The following is a 22,302-nucleotide window of genomic DNA, read 5'->3' on the forward strand; positions in this document are numbered from 1 at the left end:
AGTAACAAAATGCTGGAGGAATTCAGCAGGTCAGGCAGGAATAAACATTATGGGCTGATGAAGGGTCTTGGCCCAAAACATTGACTGTTTATTCCTCTCCATAGATGCTGCCTGATTGTGTTGACATTCAATTTCATCACTAATTAATCTTCATGGTTTATAATAATAAAGCATTTTCAGAACACTACTTACTTCCCATTAAGTTGCATTTACACAACACACACAAAATGCTGTTGGAACACAGCAGGTCAGGACGAAGGGTCTCGGCCTGAAACGTCGACAGCGCTTCTCCCTAAAGATGCTGCCTGGCTTGCTGTGTTCCACCAGCATTTTGTGTGTGTTGTTCGAATTTCTAGCATCTGCAGATTTCTTCGAAGTTGCATTTACAGATGGTTGCACGAGATCTGAAATATCTAAACACAAATTAAATGATAGGGGCAGATGGCATTGAATTGAAAACCATCATATTTTTAATAAATTCAATTTTGGATTTTGGAATCACTACCAAGGTTATCATTTATTACCTATCGCTAATTGTCATTGAAAAGTGGTGAACCTCCTTCCTGAACCAATGCAATCCTTCCAACAAGGGGACTTTAATACTTTTGTTGAGGTCCATGATGTAGACTTGGGACCTAATTGAAGGAGTGAGAAGATATTCCCAAGTCAGAATAATGTATAACATGGAGGGGTTAATGCAACTGATGCTCCAAATCACCTAACTTTGCATGTTTGGTGGTCTTTGCTCCACCTGGTAGTCAAGTCACCTAGCTATGAAATTGCAGTGCATTTTGTAGATAGCGCACAGCAACTACTATGTGTCAGTAGGAAAGGGAATGAATGTGTAGGTTACTGAATGGAGTACCAGCGGTTTTGTCCCGAATGTGAAATTTCGTATTGTGAGAGCAGATCACAGTCAATGAAGTGGAGTGTATTCCATCACAAGACTTTTGCTTTGTAGTTGGCAGAAAAACTTTGAGATGGGGCAGGTTATTTTACACAGGATATTCAACTGTATTTGTGACTGGTCCAATTTATCAGAGGCACAATGTTTATTCCACATGCTAACCACTGTGCCACTGGGGTGTTGAATCACTATGCAGTGGTAACCTTCAGTATGTTGATGTTATGGACTCCTTTTAGTGATTCCATTATTCTGTTACAAGTAGGGGGTGAACCACTCTTGTTGCAGGTTGTCATTAACACCAAAGCCCAACACAGAACATTACTACTTGTAAGTATGTCTATTTCCCTTGAACTATCGATTTGAACATCCCAAACTTTGGTTTTATGAAAGGAAGGTCATTGGTAGAAACAACTGTAGTTGGGCATCCTTTAAAAACATTAAGATGCCCAGAGATTTTGAAAGTTTACATAACTCCAAGATGATGAAAGTTGCAAATAGTAGGCAAGAATCATAATCAAGCATAATTTTATGATAAGGCTGATCATTATAACAGCAAATCTAATCTAATAGGTCTACAAGATCAAATTAAATTTTCACTTTCACTTTTCATACCCGCATTGCGGTAGTGAGGCCTTTGTACTTTGGGGATTAGAAACACATTAAACCAATTCAGTTTGGATGCCAATTACCTACTTAATTGAAGTCCATAAGATGTATGAACAGAATTAGGCCATTCAGTCCATTAAGCCTGCTCTGCATTTGATTATGGCAAATTTATTTTTCCTCTTAGCCCCATTCTCCTGCTATCTTCCTGTAACCTTTGACAGCCTTATTAATCAAGAACCTACCTACCTCCACTTTAAATATACCCAATAACTTAGCCTCGACTCCCATCAGTTGCAATGAATTCCACAGATTACCACTCTCTGGCCAAAGAAATTCTTCCTCATATGTTATAAAGGAATGTCCTTGTATTCTGAGAATCTGCCCTCTGATCCCAGACTCTCACTATTGGAAACATCCTCTCTACATCCACTATCTGGCCCTTAAAATATTTGTTAGGTTTAGGTAAGATCCATCCCTCATTTTTCTAAACTCCAGCATATACAGGTTCGGAGCCAAATGCTCCTTATGCATCTTCAAATGTGAGCCTAGAATAGTCAGCAGTTGAAACTACCACAGAAGCTGTAGGCCTCAACTGCTTCAATCTCTTTACACAACCTACTAGCTCTGGAAAAGATTGTCACACTTGGCATACGAATGTGATTGGATAGGAGTTGAATTATGAATGGAATTTTATTGCCTCCAACCACATCTTCTGCCAGAAAATAGTACCTAGGGAAGAACAAAAGAAAAATTGCACAGGAGGATCTGGGTGAGGTCCTTAATGAGCACTTTACATCAGTCTTTACCAAGGATGAGGAGGATAGGGAGATCAGTGCCAAACTATTAATATGCTAGGGCATTTCAAGGCAAAGGAGAAGGTAGTGTCTGGTCTTTCATAAGAGCATTAAGGTGGGTAAGTCCTCAGCACCTGATGGGATGCAGCACAGGTTATTGAGGTGAGATTGATGGGTTCTTTTGAGTCCCCTCTAGCCTCAGGGAAGTAACTAATGTTGTTCCACTATTCAAGAAGGGAACATAAGAACACAAGAAATAAGAGCAGGAGTGGGTCATCTGGCCCATCGAGCCTGCTCTGCCATTAGATTATTATTATTAGATCATGGCTGATCTGACAAATGGAAGGAAGCAGGGATAATCCTGGAAACTATAGACTGGCAAGTGCCAAGTCAGTGGTAGCTAAATTACTGGAGAGAACTCTTAGGGATTGGATTTATGAGCATTTGGTGAACCATGGCCTAATTAAGGAGAGCCAACTTTGTGCAAGGAAGTTGCACCTTACTAACTTGATTCAGTGTTTTGACTAGGGTGATTGATGAAGGTAGAGCTGTGGATGTTGCTTATACTGTATATATTTAGTAAGGCATTTGACAAGGTCCCTCATCCAGAAGTTTAAGACGCATGGGATCCATGGTGAATTAGCCATTTAGATTCAGAATTGCCTTGCTCAAAGGGACTGATTCTAGCTGGAAGTCTGTGATTAGTGGTGTTCCACAGGGATCTGTAATGGGACCTCTGCTGTTTGTGATGTACAGTGCCTTGTAAGGGTATTCAGCCCCCAACCCTTTGTTCACATAAATATTACAATCAGGGATTTTGAACAATTTAACTGAGAATTTTTATTTGTGAATCACAGGCTTTTTCCCCCATAGTACAGCTCAAAAAACAGAAAAGAATTGTAAAGCATGAAAAACTAAAAATGCAAAAACTGAAATATCAACAGTTCAAAAGACTTCATCCCCCTTTGCTCGGTACTTAGTTGAACCATCTCTCACAGCTATTATAGGTAGTAGTCTTCTTCGATTAGTCTCTTATTAGCTTTGCAGTGTGATGGAGTAAGGTTTGCCCATTCCTTCCTGCAAATTTGCTCAAGCTGTGCCTGGTTAGTTGGGGAGTGGTGGTGGAGAGCAATCTTGAGGTCTTTCCAGAGATGTTCGATCAGGTTACGGTAAGGACTCTAACTGGGCCACACGAGGACTTCATCTGAAACCACTCCATTGTTGCTCTGGCAGTGAGCTTGTTCTGCTGAACTATGAACTTTTTCAACAGTTTAAGCTTTCTGGCAGAGGCTAGCAGGTTTTTATCCAGGATCTCTCTAGATTTAGCAGCATTCATTGTCCCATCAATCCTGACCAGATTTCCAGTCCATACTGCTGAAAAGTAACCCCATAGCATTGTGCTACATCCAGCATATTTTACAGTAGGGATGGTGTTACCTGGCTGATACGCTATATTAGATTTATGCCACACATACCACTCAGTGTTGAGGCCAAAAAATGTCACTTTAATCTCATCTGATCATGAGACCTTTACAGTATCTTCTAAGTGCTGCTTTGCAATGTCTTTATGGGCAAGGATATGCTTTTTTGAAGCCAGGGTTTCTTCCTTGCCACTCTTCCATAAATACCCTCTTTGTGCAAGGCCTTGGAGATTGTGAAGTGATGGACTTCATCTCCAGCATTACAATAGCCTCTCCTTCAAGTACCATTCTTCTCTGAGAGGTGGCATGACCTAAGCAGTGACTGTAGTTTCCCGTTTTTTCCACTTTGTCCATGAAAGACTACACTGAGCTCCAAGGCACGTTAGATAGATAGATACTTTATTCATCCCATGGGGAAATTCAACTTTTTTTCCAATGTCCCATACACTTGTTGTAGCAAAACTAATTACATACAATACTTAACTCAGTAAAAAAATATGATATGCATCTAAATCACCATCTCAAAAAGCATTAATAATAGCTTTTAAAAAGTTCTTAAGTCCTGGCGGTAGAATTGTAAAGCCTAATGGCATTGGGGAGTATTGACCTCTTCATCCTGTCTGAGGAGCATTGCATCGATAGTAACCTGTCACTGAAACTGCTTCTCTGTCTCTGGATGGTGCTATGTAGAGGATGTTCAGTTATCCATAATTGACCGTAGCCTACTCAGCGCCCTTCGCTCAGCTACCGATGTTAAACTCTCCAGTACTTTGCCCACAACAGAGCCCGCCTTCCTTACCAGCTTATTAAGACGTGAGGCGTCCCTCTTCTTAATGCTTCCTCCCCAACACGCCACCACAAAGAGGGCGCTCTCCACAACTGACCTATAGAACATCTTCAGCATCTCACTACAGACATTAAATGACGCCAACCTTCTTAGGAAGTACATTCGACTCTGTGCCTTCCTGCACAAGGCATCTGTGTTGGCAGTCCAGTCAAGCTTCTCATCTAACTGTACTCCCAGATACGTTAGGTGCCTTTAAGACTGTCTTAACCTTTCCCCAGATTTGTGCTCATCATTTCCTAATGCTTTATCTTCATTTTGGTTTGGTGTGTTTATAATCTACCATACGGTTGAGCCTTATAGGAAAAGGTGGTATTTATTCAAATGAATTCATTGAAAAGAGGTGGCCCCCCCCCCCAATTTTCTACAGCAACAAAATTGGGTGAGTTGGTAATTATGTATATTGCACTTGAAAGCAAGCACACTAATTACAAGATGAATACTTTTTCAGCCTTACAATTTTGTTTTTTAATTTTTAGTGAGTTGACAGGTTTTGAAATTGTTTTAGATTTGACATGATGCACAATAGCTCAAAATTCTACTTCAAAATATTTTAAATTTAGAAAATTAGAGTAAAATGTGAACAGCTGTGGGGCTTGAATACTTTGTCAAGGTACTCCTCTAAAATGTATTCCGCCCACACCCCCAGAATTTTCCATTCAGTGAACTGAATTTGGCTCTTGACACTGATCAACAGAAAAAGACTTTCAGGTTAAAGTGAAAACAGATCTCTACAAAATGATCTAAATTAATTACAAATACAGATTGCACAAGTGTTCACCCCCTTTAATATGATACACCAAATCATCACTGGTGCAGCTAGTTGGTTTTAGAAGTCACATTAGTAAAAATGGAGATCTATTTCAAAGTGTAGCATTTCAATTGGAGTTAAAAAACACCTGTATCTGGAAGGTCCAACTGCTGGTGAGTCAGTATCCTGGGTTATTGACTACACCATTAAGACAAAAGAACACTCCAAGCAGTTGTGTAAAGGTCAGAAGATGGATACAAGCAAATTTCCAAGCCACTGAATATCCCTTGAAAGTAGTTAAGACAATCAAGAAATGGAAATATGGCACAGGTGTAAATCTGCCTAGAGCAGGCCATCCTTAAAAATTGAGTGACAATGTAAGTGAGGGAGGCCACCAAGAGCCCTATGAAAACTCTGGAGGATTTCTGTGGCTGAGATGGGAAGACTGTGCACATTAACAGTTGCCTGGGTGCTTCACCAGATGCAAATTTATGGGAGTGTGGTAGAGAAACCCGCTGTTAAAAATTCACATGAAATCTTGCTAAGAGTTTACTCGAAGGTATGTGGGAGATTCTGAAGTCAGCAGGAAGGTTCTATGGTCTGATAAAACCAGAATTGAGCTTAACCATCAGACTTTAAATCCACTCTGATTCAATGTAAATTACGATAACTTGCAAGGGGGTGGGTGAATACTTTTTATAGGCCCTGCCCATGATCTGGATGAAAATGTAGATGAATGGGTTAGTATGTTTGGCAGATGATAGGAAGAAGGTGGTGGTGTGAACAATGTAGAAGAATGGGAAAGAATACAAGGGGATTTAGATCAGCTGCATATACGGAGGATGGATTTACCCTGGCCAAAATGTAAAGAGACAGTACACTGTTAAAAGAAAGACTCTTTACAACAGTGTTTGTTGATGGAGCAGTGGGATCTTGGGGTCGAAATTCATAGCTCTCTGAAAGTGGGCTACACAGGTTTAAAGGGTGGCTAAGGCAGCATATGGAATATTATTATTTGAGGCAATTCAAGAAGTTATGTCACACCTTAATAAACTATTTAGGCATTGTAGTTCTGGTCACCCCTTTATAGGAAGAACATTTGAGGCTTTGGAGAGGAAATGGAAGAGGTTTACCAGGATGCTGCCTGGATTAGAGAACATGTGCGGGTTGAACAAACTTGACCTCCCATATTAAGTGAGCAGCAGTCCCCAGCCAAAATAAAACAAAGGACCAGAAGTTCTGCAAATGCTAACTTTTATTGTGTTCAATAGTTGGTGCTTTAGACTTTGTTGAAGGCTGCAACATCAACAGATTGAACATAATCTTCAAATGCTGTGATAGCTTCTTCCAGCATATCTGTTCCCACCTGAAAAGAAATATTCAAGCATATTAATATGCTTGTAAGTATGTTTTATAAAACAATCTTGGAATTCAGAACACAAGTGAAGAATTGAATACGCAACTGGAAAAAGTGATGAGATAGTAGTAATCAGTCATTTACATATTTACATTGAACTCAATCAGTTCAATTAATAATTTAATACAATTAACAAATTAGTTGATGGCTACTCTCTTCCCCAACCTCACTTGACAAGGAGAATCATTTTGCACTTTTTAAAACAAGTCTACTCACATTTCTGTATGATTGCCAGAAATGAACATTGACATGGAAAGGTTATAACCACCAGATTCAGTTTCTTCCTACAATGTTGCCATGGTCATTTTTTGAATAAATGTATACAACCGAAGTAAAATAAGTGCTTTCACTTTGACTATTTCATTGCCCCATGTGCTACAAAAGCAAGTTCCTGAGTTATTCGAGTTACTGGAAAAATGCACAATAATTTGATCCAGTTATCAACCCAATTAAAGCCCGTCAACATTACTAAAATAAAGCAAAAGAGTAGAGATTTCAAAATGAAAAATACATTCTACAGGCAGTACTGGAGTAAGAATTGTCAGGTGATGGAATTGAAATATCTTTGAGATCAATAGTGAAATGAATTCAAACCACTGTTTCCCTGCAAAATAAATGCTTGAAACTTGTTTTCAGTACAGTGAACAATTGTATAATGGGGAAACAACCAGTAAATAGAGCTTCGTCTTTTATTCTGTTCTGATCACTGAAGCCACAGACCAGCTACTCAGTTGCTAATAGCTACAAGACAGAAACGTATGATACAGACATTACCTAACAACTTGAAGAGTGAGGAAATAAAATTTGAAGAACACTAATCAAGATCTCTGTGAGGACTGAACTGATTTAAAAAAATTAGCAGTCTCTATGCTAAATAGCTACAATCTATCAGCTGCTCAACTGACTGAAGTTTCCAGCAAGATTAGTTTAGCAAGTGTTTGCTCATTTGTAACAATTAAAATATTAGTATTTAAATGAATGGCAAACACACTGCAAACTTTAAGCATATTACTTTAACAAAAGTCTATCTGAAATCTGTACATGACCACATCCTTACCTTATCATCTTCCACCACACATTGAATCTGTAATTTTTTGATGCCATAACCCACTGGAACCAGTTTAGCTGTAATGAAATAAAATGAAGCAACAGTAAAAACCCAATATTCACATCTATTATCTCAGACAACTGCACAGTAGCTGAAGATGATGTATATGGATGTGGCTGTTCTATAACTCGTTCCGAAATCTGGAAATATCCGTAGCAATTAACTCAAAGGTAGCAATGCAAACACTGAAAACCAAAAGCACCGCAGAAAGCTTATCTGCCACAGAACTCCACCCTCCCAATGACTATCTTCTCCTTAACTGAATTCTCACATGCAGATACTTCCATTCAAAAATATTAAGAAATTTAAACCCGACAGCACCAAGGAACACAAAGCTGCAATTCCAACATCAGGGACCTATACAAGCTGGAATATTGATGTTATGCTGTCATCCAGCAACCTTTCCGGATCACAATTTCATGAAGTTTCATCCTTTGTACAGTACTGCACAAAAGTCTTAAAACACCCTAGATATTTTTATACAGCTTCAGAAGGTATGGTCTCCACAGAACCCTGATCAGAGGCCACCTGGGATTACCTGGAGAGAGAAGCAAAACAGCCAAAGTCTACAGAACTACCGTTTATTTTCTTATAAAACTGCGTAAGAGAATTGATGCAGTTTTAAGATCAAAGGGTGCTCACATCAAATATTAATTTGATTTAGTTTTTTTTTTACTAACTGTCCTTTATAGTAATGTTTTTAGTATTTCAAAAACATTTTCATTGTTATTTTTGAAAGCACCTTTACTTTGTTTTACAGAATAAACAGGGAAGTAAACTAGTTTTTAAAGATTGGGTAGTTACAGTATAATATACCTTTAGTAACAGCACTCCTGGCTATTTATATCCAAAGTCTATTTTGCGTTCAGAACAGTGTTCAGCAAACCCACTACCATATATTAAAATTGTGACAGTGCAATTATTAATTACATATTGTCCAAACATATTCAATGAACTATATCATAATCAAGAAGACATGGCATTAATAGATTTCAAATAGGTTAGGATTATTTCCTGTAGCACAAGAAAATGAGGGAAAATCTTCAAAGGTATATAAAATTATGGGGGGAGAGTGGTATGGAAAAAGCAAATTCATGCAGGCTTTTCCCATCTCACCTTACACTCTTGGGTGAAACTCGAACCTCAGGTCTTAGATTTAGAGTGAAAGATTAACTATTTTGGGAGACTCTCAGGGTAAACTTCTTGACTCAGAAGACAGTGTGAGCATGGAACAGGCTGCTAGTGTATCTGGTCGATGCAGTTTCATTTGGAAATTTTGGATAGCTACATGGATTGGAGAGGCCTGAAGGTCTTATTTCTGTGCAATAGTACTCCAATTTCCTAGGCACTTGGCTGCAACCTTCATTCAGAGACTGGTGCTATCCATAATGTGAATCAAGCAGCTGAGAAAAAAAATAAAAATGCTCGATTTCCCAACAGCAGCAGCCCGAAAGATCTACAGTCACTATATCTTTCAGAAACCTAAGCTTTTCAAATCTACCAATACTAATGCAGTTCTCATTCAAAACAAAAGTAATCCAATGATTGTTTCAAACTTAAATAATACTCACAAGAGCCCCAAACTAAGCCATCCATTGTGATAGTACGCACACATTCTTCCATTTTTTTCATGTCAGTTTCGTCATCCCACGGTTTTACATCCAGTAAAATAGATGATTTGGCAATGAGCGTCGGCTCTAAAGGTAATTACAAATTCAATGCAGCAATTTACCATAAGAATCTGTTTCAATTACATTCACAATATTGAAATGCAAAGTACAGGTCATTGGCCTAACTGGTTCATAGCAATGATTGTTCTCCACAACTTTGTACCACCAATTGAAGTAGCCTTTTCACACTTCAGAATCTAAACTACCTTCAGAAAGCTGTATTGTTAAGAGCATATTAAGTTGTACTACTAATAACAGTAAATGGTTACAATTGATATTTAAACTAATGAGAAATTGGATTCATCAGATTAAATTGACATCATCAATTCAGGCGAAAGATGGTAAATTTAAATCATCATTGAACCCAATGAGCTTTTCAATAATATCACTAACTACAAATCTACTTAACAGAGTTGTTGGTCATTTTCAGTATAACACATAAGGTGGCAGACCACAAGAAGGATCTAGGATTCTCTCTTTTGAGACAACCTTACCAACAAGGGAACTAATACATTCTAACATGCACCATGTTAATTGTTTAAACAACTCTATGCTGTGACGCTTGGTTTCCGATTGAGAAATATGGTCTGAAACAGTATCTTCACATTGGCTGTGGTCAATGAATTGTCATACAGATTTTAACAAATTAGTTATTTTTTAATGAACAATCCTGAAGTGCTGACATTAGGATCACATAGCCAATTGACAGTACATACTCTTGGACTTTTTAGCTTCATATTGAGCTAGACGTTCTTCCCTGACCCTCTGAGCTTCTGCACTCTCCTGTAAGAGACAGACATGAACAGTCAATTATGACAAACTCTAATATACAAACACTGAGCAACACACACAAAATGCTGGAGGAATGCATATGGTTGCTTTGGATTTCCAGCATCTACGTTATATCAAAACTAGACCAGTTTCATCAGATCATAGATGGCGTAATCATATATTCAGCCGAAAGATGGTGAATTGAAATCATCATGGAAACCAGTCATACTCATAGGGAAATTATAATTAAAATTTAAAGCAACAAAATTGGCAGGATATACAAATTCCTTGCGAACATAGCAAGGGAATATGCACACTGAAGCCAATAAAAATACTAGTTTATAGTTTGAACAAGTAGTTATCACCTTAGCATGATCAATCAGCTTCCACCATACTTAATAGATCACCGACAAGCCTAATAGTCTATATCTCAACAAATGTTTTTCTAAAAATGTCCATGTATGAAATTCACTAGTTTGACAGTTAATGTTTAGTCAGTGAGATTAAATCATTTGAAGTTTGTTGCTTAGATTATGCATAAACATACAACATTGGTCCAACATTTTCAGGCTATGACCATGGGCAAGTTGGCAAGTATGCTGTCAGCCACATTAAAACTACAAAGAACTCACCTCTTCATCATCAGACCCAAAGAGATCAATATCATCATCATCATCGTCTGCCTCTGCTTTTGTTGAGGTTGTGTCTGCTACATTTTGTGGACCATATTTGCTAAGTGGCTGCTTAACACCTGGAAGGCTGTTAGGGGTTAAAGACCAGAAATGTATTAAATATGTCACAACATATTAATGCATACTACTTAGGATTGCACCACAGTTTGAGTTGCCCTTATAATATCCAGCTTATTCCTTGCCAACATAGCTTTATACAATAGACAGTTAACCCCGTCAGATTTACAAAGTTGTTTTTTCAGTAGTTGCAGTTGCTTCCCTTTATTTAACTAAGACAGTAAACAAAATAGTGCACCACTGAGCTCCACTGGTCTTGATCAAATTTCATTGATAGCTCAGCCATTCTCTTTAGAGAATTCCCAACATTTCCAACACTCCTCACACAGCCACTGTAATGCATGTCAGTCCTCAATGGCCACCTTGTTAGAATATACTCAATGTGGAAGACCCCTCAGCAGTTATCCCAATCCCCCACAGAATCATATACATTTTGATATAATCACATCTTACTCTGTAATTTTAGGTCAAGTCTCCCCCTCAGCCCAGAAATAATCTACAGAATCCAAACTACATTATTCCAGGTTAAGTACAAACCTACTCAGATGCAGAAATCAAAACCACACATTAATTCAAACATTTATAAGATCTGAACAATTTCAGCAAGATAAACATACCATTATATTCTAGAAGATAGCACCAGTTGTGTGTGTTTGTGTTCAAATAGCAGTGATTTTTGCCACTGACAGCAAGTGAGAAATAAGCAGCAGGCAATTCATAACTGCTTTCATGCTTGGAGATGCCAGAAATGAAAATGTAACAATTCCACTTCAGGAAGTTCAGAATCTCAAAGAATCTGAAGGTATTAGTGTTCATCTTGAACGCGACAATAAAAATGAAGATTTGGAGAATGCAATCATCATATGGAGTCCATTATCTGCACCAGGCACCTGTGCTGATTTTACAATCAAAAGGATATGGCAGCATACACTGGATGAATTCCTCCATATCAGTAACTTTACATAGTTTCATGGTACAGTAGTAATATTGGTAGTGTTTGAATTTGTTCTGTATTTCATTTGAATTCACAATTTGTTACCAAGTTAAACGTTTGTGTTCTGTAATACCTTTTTAAATTATTTCCATGAACCTTCAGTTAATTAGGGAAGCAGCTTAATTGGGCCCAAAATTAAGCTGTTCTAGATGGGTTCCAATTACATAACCAGAATCCCTTGTACTGTATCTGCAATAGAGGGAGTGCCAGAAATTTCACATAGACCAATTCCTGAGATGGGATAGGATATTGTCCAAGTAGGTAGACAAGAGTCTGAAGGAGAATGATAATCTAAGCGATTCAAAATTAACCGAGTTGGCCATGATGGATGCTGGCATCGTGTTTTCCTTCACTGAGGTGTCCAGAACTAGGGGTCTACAATCTCAACATTAAGTGCTAACCATTCAGCACTTGCATGAAGAAATCTCTTCACCCGGAAGGTGGCGAATCTTTTGGACTCTACTCACGTGGGCAGTGGAAGTTATTGAGTATATTCAAGATAGAAATCAATAGATGGCCTGGATATTAAAGGAATCAAAGAAGATGTGATTAGAACAGCTAAGTGTCAGTGAGATAGAAACACTACATGGCAGACCAGGAATGAGGAGCCCGTACGCTTCTATTTCCAGCAGACTACATACCTGGACTTTGTGGTTTCGTAGGACCGAATGTGATTGTACCACCGAAGTGCATGACAGAATGACGGCGTAGGTGGCCCATCAAGAGCTTCATACACAGCGATGTCTGCTTGTGACGGAACATACCTTTTAAACACAAAAACAAAACGTGCTCAAGAACAAAGCACTAATCGCAGCCCCAGTCAACAGAACAATGAATAAGTTAGGGGACACAAAAGGGACGTGGAAGTGTAGAATGGTAGATTAATAACTCCCTATTTCTTGTGCATCTCCAATAGGTGTCTGTGCATTTTACTCCCACCTCCCTCTACCCTCACTCTCCAACTCCTACTCACCCCCTTCCGGTGTATGCGTCCCTTTCCCGAACTTTCTTCACTCACCACCACCATCCCTGCCTCATCACCACCTTTTTCTCTCTCCAAAGCCCCCTATTCCCATTCACGTTTAGGCCCATTTCCTGGCCTCTCAGCGCCCTTGCCTCAGTCTCTCACCCACCCCTCGATGTAGCTGCGATCCGCCAAGTAATCGTTAAGCATCTGCAGGCCGGATGCGGCCTTCAAGTCACCAAACCCCATGGCTGACACGACGCGCAGCGGCAACTGCAAGAGGCCGCTGCCGCCGCGCTGCCCCTTTATAACCGGCGCCGGAAACAGCCGAGTGAATACGGAATCAGCCGAAGTCGTCGCAATTTTGGAGAATAAAAAATATTTAAAATAATTAAAATGTTTAATTTTTTCTAGGTTATTTGTCTAAACTATTCGATCGCATAAAATTCAAATTAAATCATTTTAATAGTTCGACTACGTTTCATGGAAATTGCCGAAGCCGTTTGCATTTTTTTAACGTAATTATTTTATTTTAACAAATATTAATTTTTTTTACTTTATAACGCAAATTAAAATTACTAATATTGATGACTAGAAATGAAGAAATAAGATCGCATTCTTCCGAGTTCGTGACTCCTGCCCGTGATGCTGATGAGCGCTGTTCCGGAAAGAGCCGGGAATTGCCGATCCGTTTCCGGAAAGAGCCGGGAATTGCCGATCAGTTTTCGGAAAGAGCCGAGCCGCCATTGTCGCCGCTATTCTGGTTGAGAAGGCCAAATAGTGAGCAGGTATTGATGGGGAATATGATGGTGGGGATTATCTGAGACCGGTTCGGTTATTGGTGCTTGCAGCAGGGTGAAGTTTCGTGCCTGGGGTTGTATGCGGCGAAGAGTTGGCTGGTGTGCGCCAATGTTTGGGTTGTGCCGGTTTGCCCTTGACTGGTCCCTGGGTGACTTGGCAGATGGTGCAGGACTCGCTCTTCCTCCGTCTCTCTCACCCTGCAGGCGCTCTCTCTTTATCATCACTGTCTAGGCTTTTTGTAAAGGTGTGCCTGGAAAACCTTGTGCCCTGGATTCCTCATGGTAATCGCTTCCGACTTTAAAAGCACTCTCTTTCCTTGTTGATGTAGGTTTCCGAGACCATCCCTTTGCCTCCACAGATGCTGCTTGACTCGTTGAATTCCTCCAGCAACCTGTTTCCTTGCTTCAGATTTTAGCCTCTGGAATCGTGTGTCGGTGTTTATGTTTGTCTTGCATTGCGCTTAACCATGTACGTGCACTGAAGGCTGCAAAGACAGCTTACTAAAAGGAAACAGCGAGCATCTGTGGAAAGAGAAGCGACAATATTTCAGGTTGAAAACCAGTTTATTTCCAGCATTTCAGCCTTTATTTTTAGGTTTTCAGTGAGTGGCATTTCGGATTCCAAAGCACCTTATCTGTGAGTGAATGGGGCTGTGGGTTTGCGTGTCTGGGTTCACCAGCTGTGAGCAAGAAATCTCGGTTGAAAGTCAATGCTACACTGGAGCACACGTATTGTTGGTAGTATAATGGTGAAGATACATTCTTAAACCACAACATCTTTTAAATGATTCCCCGAAGCTATGTCGAAGAAGAATCAGGAAAATATTTTCCTCATAACTGCTTCCCCTATGGTTACCTTATTGCCAAACGGGAGCTTGTTTCACACATACTGGTTGCTGCAGTTTTTTGTAGCAGTAATAACTATATTTTATGCCAAATATATTTATCTGGCTATAAAATGTTTTTGGGACATGCCAAAAGGCTAGCTGGGATTCGGAATTTTAAATTCTTGATTTAAAAAAAAAATACACATTGTAAAGCCTTTGGTTTATTATAATTTAATGGAAAAATACTGAGAGTAATTTTGGTCTGGAGGAGGATTTTGCAGAAGTATCTGTCATTCCTGCTTTGATTCTTCATTTAACTAGTTCCGTAGTTTCTATTGTTAATTTATTCCCATTCTGGAATCAACGTCACTGAACATTTTTGCTCTTGCTATATTATAAGCCATTCTAAGAATAGGCTCTTTACTGAATGATTGCAGAACATTTAAATGTCTTAATTTGGACCCGATATGGGAATCTTCGAGAGCAAAGGAAAGAAGCTGTGGTGTTTGTATGTTCTCTTGGTTTGCGAGAATCACATTTGTCATCATTGACATGTGTTGTGAAATTTGCTGTGTTGTGGCAGCAGTACAATGCAAGATTTCAACAAAAATAAGTGAGTAGAGCAATAGACAAATAATGAGGTTTTCATGGTCCATTCAGAATTCTGATGTTGGAGGGGAATCCGTTGTTCCTAATATGTTGAGTGTGGGTCTTTAGTCTCCTGTACCTCCTCCCTGATAGTAGTAATGAGAAGAGGGCATGTCCTGGGTGGTGGGGGTCTTTAATAATAAATGCTGTCCTTTTGAACCGTTTTACTGGAAAGTGACTATAGTGTTGTTTAACTCTAGTGATTAGGGATGTCTGGTTGGTCGAAGTACCACGCAATCGAAGAGAGGTAGCTATTCTTGAGCCTAATAGTGCAGGACTCTGGGCTTCTGACAGCATGGCCTGAATGGTGGCGATCTTTGATGGATGTTGCCTTCCTGAGGAAGCACCTCCTATAGTTAGTACGGATGGTGGTGAGGGATGTGCCCACGTTGTGTCGGGCAGAGTCCATGATTCTCTGCAGCTTCTTGTGTTCCTGTGCATTCAGATTGCCATACCAGATCATGATGCAACCAATCAGGATATTTTCAACAATACTTCTGTACAAGTTGTCAATGTTCAGTGACAAGCTTAATCTTCTAAGGAAGTAAAGATGCTGGTGTGTTTTTCTTAAGATTGCATCCATGTGCCGGGCCCTGGATAGGTCATCTGATAAGTTAATGTCACAATATGTTAAAGTCCCTCCACTGCTGATGACTTCTTCCCCCCCCCCCCCCCACCCCCCTGTCCCCACTCCCCCTATTTAGAATGGCACATATTTGTCTTTCTTCCCTGTGGTAAACAGAATTAGAAGTCACCCAAACAAGTATGGATTGGTTTGGGGAAAACCAGCAAGAATGTATTAAAGAGAAATAGTCCTACCTTGGTAGGGTTTTCTGATGAGATTATAGCAAGAGTTGATGAGGTGGATGTAGACTTTCGAAGGGCATTTGATAAAGGAGCCACACAGTAGGCTGTTCGTCAAGGTTGAAATCTATGTCATGAAAGGGAGAGTAGTGGCACTGGATTACAATGAAAATGAAAGTTGCAAGAGGCAGAACATTAGTGAACAGTTGTTTTACAGACTGGAGGGAAGTGCGGTGTGAAATTCCCTAGAGGTCAGCACTAGGACCACTGTGTTTCTTTATTTATCTTGCACAGGCTGGAGTAATAAGCTGTAGTTGGGCTAATGGAATTAGTGGACACATAGGTGATAAGTTCATACAGAAATGCTGTAACAGAAGCAGGCCCTTTATCCAATCATGTCAATGATGACCTTTTTGCTAGTGTATTGTTACATTTAGGTGGGAAAAATGAGGAAAGCAATATGAACAACAGGACACAATTCTACAGTAACAGCAAGTTTTCTGGGGTTGTAGAAAGAAATTTTTACAAATGTCTGGGCAGGTTGAGAATTTTTCTGGCTTCGTAAGTAGAAGCATGTATTATGTAAGGAAGGTCATGGTGAACCTTTTGGTCACAACTGGAGTATTTTTGTAAATCACTGCTCTGGTCACAAGTGGAGTACTTTTGTAAATCACCAGTCTGGTCACAAGTGGAGTATTTTTGTAAATCACTGCTCTGGTCACAACTGGAGTATTTTTGTAAGTCACCAGTCTGGTCACAACCGGAGTATTTTTGTAAATCACCGCTCTGGTCACGAGAAGTATTTTTTTAAATCACTGGTCTGGTCGCAACTGGACTATTTTTGTAAATCACCTGTCTGGTCACAACTGGAGTATTTTTGTAAATCACCAGTCTGGTCACAAGTGGAGTATTTTTTTAAATCACTGGTCTGGTCGCAACTGGACTATTTTTGTAAATCACCAGTCTGGTCACAACTGGAGTATTTTTGTAAATCACCCGTCTGGTCACAACTGGAGTATTTTTGTAAATCACCAGTCTGGTCACAACTGGACTACTTTTGTAAATCACCAGTCTGGTCACAACTGGACTACTTTTGTAAATCACCAGTCTGGTCACAACTGGAATATTTTTGTAAATCACCAGTTTGGTCACAAGTGGAGTATTTTTGTAAATCACCAGTTTGGTCACAAGTGGAGTATTTTTGGAAATCACCAGTCTGGTCACAAGTGGAGTATTTTTGTAAATCAATGCTCTGGTCACAACTGGAGTATTTTTGTAAATCACCAGTCTGGTCACAAGTGGAGTATTTTTGTAAATCACCAGTCTGGTCATAACTGGAGTATTTTTGTAAATCATCAGTCTGGTCACAAGTGGAATATTTTTGTAAATCACCAGTTTGGTCACAAGTGGAGTATTTTTGGAAATCACCAGTCTGGTCACAAGTGGAGTATTTTTGTAAATCACCAGTCTGGTCACAACTGGAGTATTTTTGTAAATCACCAGTCTGGTCACAACTGGAGTATTTTTGTAAATCATCAGTCTGGTCACAAGTGGAATATTTTTGTAAATCACCAGTTTGGTCACAAGTGGAGTATTTTTGGAAATCACCAGTCTGGTCACAAGTGGAGTATTTTTGTAAATCAATGCTCTGGTCACAACTGGAGTATTTTTGTAAATCACCAGTCTGGTCATAACTGGAGTATTTTTGTAAATCACCGGTCTGGTCACAACTGGAGTATTTTTGTAAATCACCAGTCTGGTCACAACTGGACTATTTTTGTAAATCACCAGTTTGGTCACAAGTGGAGTATTTTTGTAAATCACCGGTCTGGTCACAACTGGAGTATTTTTGTAAATCACCAGTCTGGTCACAACTGGAGTATTTTTGTAAATCACCAGTCTGGTCACAACTGGACTACTTTTGTAAATCACCAGTCTGGTCACAAGTGGACTACTTTTGTAAATCACTGGTCTGGTCATAACTGGAATATTTTTGTAAATCACCAGTCTGGTCTCAACTGGACTACTTTTGTAAATCACCAGTCTGGTCACAACTGGACTACTTTTGTAAATCACCAGTCTGGTCTCAACTGGACTACTTTTGTAAATCACCAGTTTGGTCACAACTGGAGTATTTTTGTAAATCACCAGTCTGGTCACAACTGGAGTATTTTTGTAAATCACCAGTCTGGTCACAACTGGAGTATTTTTGTAAATCACCAGTCTGGTCACAACTGGAGTATTTTTGTAAATCACCAGTCTAGTCACAAGTGGAATATTTTTGTAAATCACCGGTCTGGTCACAACTGGAGTATTTTTGTAAATCACCGCTCTGGTCACAAGTGGAATATTTTTGTAAATCACCGGTCTGGTCGCAACTGGAGTATTTTTGTAAATCACCGCTCTGGTCATAACTGGAGTATTTTTGTAAATCACCGCTCTGGTCACAAGTGGAATATTTTGCCCCATTTTGGGTGCTACATTTTAAGAAAGATGTGAAAGCCTTAAAAGGAGATGTACTTACTAAGTTACGTGAATGGATTGGAAGAGCTGTTATCAGGGAACATAGATACTTGAGGGGGATCCGATAGAGGTATTTGAAATAGTGAAGAATCTTGACAGAGTTTTGTTCTTGGCAAAGGGGTCGAGAACTTAGGAGTCATGGAATTAGTTGACGGTAAAAGTATCGAAAGTGACCAGTACAACATAGTGAGTGGTAATCAGAAACATAGCCAGGCTGATTTTGTTTGTCTTTTGCTGCATCTATTTTTATGAAAAGGAGAGAAAAGGAAAGAAAGGGAGGGAAGGAGGGAGGAGTGGGGCCAGCTTTGTTGCCTTTGAATTGAGTAGGTCAATCAACTTTCTGTGACTCAGGATTAGGTCTGTGCTCACAGAATGAAGAAAGAATACTTTGGAAATGGTGAATTTATTCTCTGTTGGAATAAATAATTATCTTCCATGACTCTCTTATGTCCTTTTCTAGAGCTTATGATACACTTTTCAAGTTTGTGTAAGCTGCTGCTAATGGAACTCTGTTATTGTTGCAGTTCGGCATCATGCTGCGATTACCTGTGATCCATAAGACGTTAACAAGTGCTGCACACTCGGCTAAAGAATGCCTCAGAACAAAGAATGCTGGTAAATAAGTAGTTGTGACAAATAGTTATTGCACGTTTAACCACTTTAGTCCCCTGTTATGATGTGTGTGTTTATGCATGTGTGCTTACTGATGTTTTATGTGAGGCACATTATAATCTCCAGCAAAGATATTTTTAATATCTCAAACTTCTGTGAGAATTTGTGCGCCTCAGGATAAGGGAATATTGAGTATAATTGACATCATTATGGTTCTGTCTTGACTTTATTAATCCCAAGCTCTAGAAATCCCTAAAACAACACTGTCTATCTTGTCTTAAACTGATCTCTGACCAAACTTATAACTCTGGTCTTAATGTTTGTTCAAGTAGCTGTGTGCAAACCTGTGTCTAAGTACATTCCAGTGACACTCTTTCCAAATGCTTAACTGTGATAAGAATGCTAAAGAGATTTGTCAGATGCTAAATGGATTTGTCAGGTAAGACCTCCCCTTAAGGAAACAATGCTGACTTTGACCTACTTTATTAATTCCTCCAAGTATGCCAAAACCTCATCCTTAATAATCGACTCCAACATTTTCCCAACTGTAGAAGACAGGCTAACTGGCCTATTACGATTTCCTTTCTTCTGCCTCCCTCCCTTAAAGAGTGGAGACATGTTTGCAATTTTCCAATCCTCCAAAACCATTCCAGAATCTAGTGATTGTTGAAAGATCATTACTAATGCCTCCACAATCTCTTCAGCTAGGTAACTTGCCTACCTTCAGACCGTTCAGTTTCCTGAGCATCTTCTCTTTAGTAATAGCAACTATACTCACTTCTGCTCCCAACAATCTCGCTTTTCTGGCATACTGCCAGTTTCTTCCACAGTGAAGACTGACGCAAAATACTTATCAAATCGTCCGCCATTTCCTTGTCCCCCATTACTACCTCTCCAGCATCATTTTCCATTGGTCAAATATCCACTCTCACCTCCTCTTTTACTCTATATAATCTGAAAAAATTTTGGTATCCTCTTTTATATTATTGGCTACCTTACCTTCATAGTTCATCTTTTCTCTCCTTGTTTCTTTTTTTAGTTGCCTTTTGTTGACTTCCTTTGTCAGCCACAGTTGCTCCATCCTCCCTTTAGAATACCCAGTCCAGAATTGCCTTTCCCCAGTGAGCTCAAAGACAAGCTACTGTTAAAGCCATCTTGTAGGCATTCTACAAACTCCCTCTCTTTGGATCCAGCATCAACCTGATTTTCCCAATCTATCTGCATTTTAAATCCTCCATCACTGTCATAATATTACCCTTATTACGTGCCTTTTTATCTACTGTTGTAATTTGTAGCCCAGGGTCTTCTAACCCTTTCTACCTGTTAACTCTACCTGTAACAATTGTACATCTTCTGATCCTATGTCACTTCTTTCTAAGTATTTGATTTTACTTTTTGCCAACAGAGCCATACCACTCCCTCTGCCTACCCGCCTGTTCTTTTGACGCAAGGTGTGTCCTTGGATATTAAGCTCCATGATCTTTCAGCCATGACACAATGATGCCCACAGCATTGTATCTGCCAATCTTTTAATTGTGCTACCTTATTCTGTATACTGTGTGCATTCAAATATAACACTTTCAGCCCTGTATTTATCACCCTTTTTGATTTTGTCCCCACGTTACACTTAACTCATCCCACTAACTGCAATCTTGCCCTAACATCTGCCTGTCCTTCACAATCTCACTACACACTGCCTGCACTTTCAGCCCTATCATTCCGGTTCCCATTCCCCTGCAAAATTAGTTTAAATCCTCACCAATAGCACTAACAAACCTGCCTGCAAGGATATTTGTCTCCCTCAGGTTCAGGTGTAACCGGTTCTTTTCTACAGGTCATCACCTTCCCCAGAAGAGACCCAATGATCCAGAAATCTGAAACCCTGCCCCATGTACCAATTTCTCTACCACGCATTCATCTACCAAATCAACCTCTTCTCACCCTCACTGGCTTGTGGCACAGGTAGCGATCCAGAGATTATTACCCTGGTGGTCCTGCTTCTCAGCTTTCTACCTAGCTCCTTATACCTTCTATTCAGGACCTCCTTTTTGCTACCCATGTCGTTGGTACTGATATGTACCACAACTTCTGACTGATCCCCCTCCCCCTGTAGAATGCTCTGGATCCGATCCCAGACATCTCCCACCCTGGCTGCCGGGTGGCAAAATACCATCTGCATTTCTTTTTCACATCCAGAGAATCTGTCTGCTCCTCAACCATGGAACCGCTGTCACTACTGCACTCCTCCTCTCCCACCTTCCCTTCTGAGCCACAGAGCCAGAGACCTGCTTGTTGTGGTTGCCATTGTTGGACTTTGGTTTGAGGTTAGTTGCACTGAGTCGCCAGTATTAGTTTTGCATTATTTCAGTGTGTATATGGCTTTAATGAAATGCAAATCGCTATCAGCAACAGCCAGAAGGAAGGCAAGTTCGGAAAATGGAACTCATTGCTGGCGTAGAAACTGCCATCTCAACTTGTAATACCTTGACTACTTATTTTTGGGGTGGTTGTTGCTCCAATGTGAGAAACCTTCATATTGTATTTGAAGATCATGGCTTACACCCAGGATAGTTTTAGTGCTCAGAAGTTTGCTCAACAGCCAGCTTGCAAATGCCAGGCAATGATGATATCTGACAAGAGAAATCCAGAATCAGAATCAAAATCAGGTTTGATATCACTGGCATATGTTGTGAGATTTGTTAACTTAGCAGCAGCAGCAGCAGTACAATGCAATACATGATAAATATAGAAAGAAGTCCATTACAGTAAGTACATCTTTGAATATTAAAAAGTTAAATTAAAAATGGTGCATATAAGGAAATAAAGAAAAGTGAAGTAGTGTTCATGGGTTAAATGTCCATTTAGATATCAGATGGCAGAGGGGAAGAATCTGTTTCTGAATCGCTGAGTGTATGCCGTCAGACTTCTGTACCTCCTTCCTGAAGGTAACAATGAGAAGAGGGCATGTCCTAGGTGACGAGGGTCCTTAATAGTGGATGATGTCTTTCTGAGGCACTGCTCCTTGAAGATGTTTTTGATACTACGGAGACTAGTATCCATGGTGGAGCTGATTAATTTTACGACTCTCTGTA

The 22,302-nt window shown here is 39.7% G+C and overlaps 2 protein-coding genes across 2 annotated transcripts in view; one reads left to right on the forward strand and one right to left on the reverse strand.

Moving 5' to 3' along the window:
• Positions 1–6,560: 6,560 nt before the first annotated feature.
• Positions 6,561–13,321, reverse strand: eef1b2 (eukaryotic translation elongation factor 1 beta 2). The gene is made up of 7 exons (XM_073046522.1): positions 13,166–13,321; positions 12,674–12,796; positions 10,922–11,048; positions 10,235–10,301; positions 9,420–9,545; positions 7,798–7,865; positions 6,561–6,689 (listed from the first exon to the last, which is right to left on the reverse strand). The coding sequence occupies exons 1-7, from the start codon at positions 13,243–13,245 to the stop codon at positions 6,603–6,605; spliced, it is 678 nt and encodes a 225-aa protein (XP_072902623.1). The 5' UTR covers positions 13,246–13,321; the 3' UTR covers positions 6,561–6,602.
• Positions 13,322–13,568: 247 nt separating this feature from the next.
• ndufs1 (NADH:ubiquinone oxidoreductase core subunit S1) overlaps positions 13,569–22,302 on the forward strand; it is a 44,105-nt gene continuing 35,371 nt past the window's right edge. The window contains exons 1-2 of the mRNA XM_073046521.1: positions 13,569–13,784; positions 19,123–19,213. Of these exons, the coding sequence (XP_072902622.1) occupies positions 13,584–13,784; positions 19,123–19,213 (292 nt within the window). The 5' untranslated portion in view covers positions 13,569–13,583. The remainder of the gene's footprint in view (positions 13,785–19,122; positions 19,214–22,302) is intronic.

The sequence above is a fragment of the Hemitrygon akajei genome, chromosome 5 (genome assembly GCF_048418815.1).
Source record: "Hemitrygon akajei chromosome 5, sHemAka1.3, whole genome shotgun sequence".
Taxonomy (NCBI): domain Eukaryota; kingdom Metazoa; phylum Chordata; class Chondrichthyes; order Myliobatiformes; family Dasyatidae; genus Hemitrygon; species Hemitrygon akajei.

Bases quoted from the DNA above. Each gene is read 5' to 3' on its own strand.
- eef1b2 (XM_073046522.1), bottom strand. From the start codon at position 13,245: ATGGGGTTTGGTGACTTGAAGGCCGCATCCGGCCTGCAGATGCTTAAC. The intron at 12,797-13,165 runs GTGGGTGAGAGA...TGTGTTTAAAAG, and splicing joins GATCGCAGCTACATCGAGGG to GTATGTTCCGTCACAAGCAG. The intron at 11,049-12,673 runs GTATGTAGTCTG...AACCCCTAACAG, and splicing joins TACGAAACCACAAAGTCCAG to CCTTCCAGGTGTTAAGCAGC.